This window comes from Aptenodytes forsteri, unplaced genomic scaffold, assembly GCF_000699145.1.
Source record: "Aptenodytes forsteri isolate BGI_AS27 unplaced genomic scaffold, ASM69914v1 Scaffold777, whole genome shotgun sequence".
NCBI lineage: Eukaryota > Metazoa > Chordata > Aves > Sphenisciformes > Spheniscidae > Aptenodytes > Aptenodytes forsteri.
Window position 1 is genome coordinate 75,746 of NW_008796208.1, and position 2,077 is coordinate 77,822.

The 2,077-nt window shown below is 68.4% G+C and overlaps 1 protein-coding gene across 1 annotated transcript in view; it reads right to left on the bottom strand.

The window, feature by feature from the left end:
- LOC103906330 (plectin) overlaps window positions 1–1,862 on the bottom strand; it is a 5,323-nt gene extending 3,461 nt beyond the window's left edge. The window contains exons 1-6 of the mRNA XM_019474365.1: window positions 1,855–1,862; window positions 1,396–1,579; window positions 1,121–1,278; window positions 644–822; window positions 271–409; window positions 3–193 (exon numbers count right to left, since the gene is read on the bottom strand). Of these exons, the coding sequence (XP_019329910.1) occupies window positions 3–193; window positions 271–409; window positions 644–822; window positions 1,121–1,278; window positions 1,396–1,570 (842 nt within the window). The 5' untranslated portion in view covers window positions 1,571–1,579; window positions 1,855–1,862. The remainder of the gene's footprint in view (window positions 1–2; window positions 194–270; window positions 410–643; window positions 823–1,120; window positions 1,279–1,395; window positions 1,580–1,854) is intronic.
- Between the last annotated feature and the right edge of the window lie 215 nt (window positions 1,863–2,077).

The following is a 2,077-nucleotide window of genomic DNA, read 5'->3' on the forward strand; positions in this document are numbered from 1 at the left end:
GCAGATCCTTGTCTGGGTCAGGGGCCTGCCAGCGCTCCAGCAGCTGCTGGACTCTCTCCCGGTAGCGGTCCAGGTCCACGTCACGCTCGCTGTGGCCCCTGACCATCCGCTCGTTGACGTCCTTGGCCTTGCTCAGGTCGGTCTCCAGCGTGCTGAAGAAGGGCTGGTGCCCCTCCGCCTGCGCACGTAGCCGCTGCACCAGACAGAGAAGGGGTCAGCCCCCGGCCCTGCCCCCCCCCCCCCCCGGCATGGTGCTGCCCCAGCCGTTACCTTCAGCTCAGCCTTGCTGGCCTCCAGCTCCTTGAGGTCAGCCGGCACGGTCTGCACGTCCTTCAGCTGGTCCTCGTACTTCTTGACCAGCTCCTCTGCCCCCTGAGTGCTGCGGATCACCAGGTTGATGGTCTTCAGCCTGCGGAGAGAGGAGACGGAGACGAGCTCAGCCGGTGCCAGAGCCCAGGCGGGCAGCAGCGTCAGTCGGCACACAGCCGATGGGAAGGGAAGAACATGCCGGCACAGCCAGCTTCCTCCAGACCTCATCAGCCCACCCCTGGCCAGAGCAGGCTCATCCCAGCTGATGCAGCGGTTTTCCCCAGCCTGGGATGACCACAGGGGGTCATGAGCCGCGCAGGGGCTGGGCACTCACTTCTCCAGGTAGATGCTGGAGAGGCTGTACACCTGGTCCATCTTCTGCAGGGTGATCTCCAGCTCTGAGCGCAAGACGGGGGCCGAGCTGGCCTGCTCTGGCTGGGCCAGAACCTTCTCTGTCTTCTCGCTGACCTTGTCCAGGTTCTTCTTGATGCCCTCCAGCTCCAGGTGGATTTGCTGCAGGGAGAGGAGGGTCCCTCACTCCCTGCCTGGTGCCCGCCAGCTGCAGCTGGGGGCCGAGCCCTGCCCGTGGCTGATCCCCCACGTAACACCGTGCCAAACGCCGTGTCCTGCCAGCCAGGACCCGGCCTGCAGGGCCCCCGGCCACCCCCGACCCCGGAGGAGGAGCAGAGCAGAGAAGGGGAAGGGGTCTGCAGCCCCCCAGTGCGGGTGGACAGACACCAGCCCCATTCTGGGTGCCGAGGTCCCCATCCGCGTGCGTCGCACACCTGCACATGCGCCTGTGCACGCATACCTGCTGCTCGGTGATGCGCTGGGCGCACTCCTTGATCGGGTCCTTGTCGAGGGGCAGGCGGATCTTGTGGATGGTGCGGGTCTCGCAGCCCTCCAGCTGCAGACGGATGTCCTTCAGCTGGGAGATGTAGTTCTTGCACAGGGACTCGTCCTGCTCTCCTGTCGGGACACCAGGGACGGGTTCGCGCCTTCCCGCCTCGTTCGCCCCGTCCGCGTCCCCGGGGACAGAGGAGACACCCCCAGGGAGCACAGGGTGACGGGGAGGAGGGGGCTCACCTTTCTCCTGGCTGCGCAGCAGCAGCTCATACTTCTGGGTGCAGGCGTTGTACTCGCGCTCCACGTGCAGCCGGTCGTCAGGCTGGAAGCTCTGCGAGTCCTGGCTGTCCCGCAAGAACTCCTGGTAGTGGGTCTCCAGGCTGCGCAGGACCTGCCGGCACTCCTCCACCTGCATTGTGCGGAACTGGGGGGGGGGAGCAAAGGGCGCCGTCAGCCCCCGCCGCCGGAGCGGGACCCCTGGGGACCCCACCGGGCTGGGCGCTGCCCCAGTCCTGGCTGTCCCGCAAGAACTCCTGGTAGTGGGTCTCCAGGCTGCGCAGGACCTGCCGGCACTCCTGCATTGTGCGGAACTGGGGGGGGGGAGCAAAGGGCGCCGGCGCCGCCCGCCGCCGGAGCGGGACCCCCGGGGACCCCACCGGGCTGGGCGCTGCCCCGTGCCGGCACCAGGGAGGGACTCACCGTCAGGTGGGACCTGTTGGGGGGTGGCACGAGGAAGCAGACGGAGGGAACGATGGCCTCGTTGCCGGCAGCACTCAGCACCTTCCACTTGTAGGGCTGGGCATTGCTGAGCAGGGCGCACTGGTCGTGCTTGTGCACCGTGATCTGCGGGGCCGGGGCGGCGTGAGCCCGGGGCGGGGGGGTCCCTACGCGTCCCCGCCCCGGCCCACCCCTGCTCGCTGCT